This window comes from Poecilia latipinna, unplaced genomic scaffold, assembly GCF_001443285.1.
Source record: "Poecilia latipinna isolate Pla-1442-1.1 unplaced genomic scaffold, P_latipinna-1.0 Scaffold3595, whole genome shotgun sequence".
Classification (NCBI taxonomy): domain Eukaryota; kingdom Metazoa; phylum Chordata; class Actinopteri; order Cyprinodontiformes; family Poeciliidae; genus Poecilia; species Poecilia latipinna.
The window spans coordinates 13,057-13,693 of record NW_015116211.1 but is presented as its reverse complement, the minus strand read 5'-3'; the positions used below and the strand labels follow the sequence as shown (position 1 = coordinate 13,693).

At 39.2% G+C, this 637-nt stretch overlaps 1 protein-coding gene across 2 annotated transcripts in view; it reads right to left on the bottom strand.

Moving 5' to 3' along the window:
- Window positions 1–637, bottom strand: part of LOC106941301 (CMP-N-acetylneuraminate-beta-galactosamide-alpha-2,3-sialyltransferase 1-like) — a 26,924-nt gene that overhangs the window by 21,458 nt on the left and 4,829 nt on the right. For both annotated transcript variants that reach the window (XM_015024275.1, XM_015024276.1), the window contains 2 exons: window positions 383–579; window positions 107–286 (listed from right to left, as the gene is read on the bottom strand). In XM_015024275.1, the coding sequence (XP_014879761.1) occupies window positions 107–286; window positions 383–579 (377 nt within the window). The remainder of the gene's footprint in view (window positions 1–106; window positions 287–382; window positions 580–637) is intronic.

The following is a 637-nucleotide window of genomic DNA, read 5'->3' as shown; positions in this document are numbered from 1 at the left end:
GTAAATGGCACTGCCTCATATTTATTAGGCTGTATTTACACACAGCCTTTTATTGGGACTGTGTGTAAATACATGGAGCACTGAAATATATGAGGATTAAACTCACTTTCCAGAAGTTCCTGTTGGAAAGGACCTGAGGAGCCACTCGAGGTCTTCTATCTTGAAAATAAACATTACAAGATGAGTAGAGTTGTCTAAAATCGAGCCACTCTCTGGATACATGACACGATGAGTTGTTCTCGACCCCACGTCTTCCTCAAAGCCTTTGGTTGGACCGTAGTTGATTCTAAAACAGAAGGACAGATTTTGGGTAGCTGGAGTTTGATTTGTTTGGTTTCTTACATCTCTAAAAGGTAAAAAAAAATTACTATTTAGTATTTACCTTATAACGATGTCTTGGAAATCTATCAAGGGTCCGTAACGTGACCCTTTCAAGTTCACAGAGTTTCCAACAACTGCACAAGTCCTGCATCCTTCAGTTTTGGGTTTTTCAAGAACAGGAGTGGGTGAGATGATCTTGAACAGTTTGTCAAGAGTTGCTTCAAAGTAGCTGAAGTTGTGTGTGCTGCTCTGTAAATGCTGTCAGAATGAAGAAACACAGCCGGTTGTTAGACCAGTTCTTTTTTTTTTTTTTTTT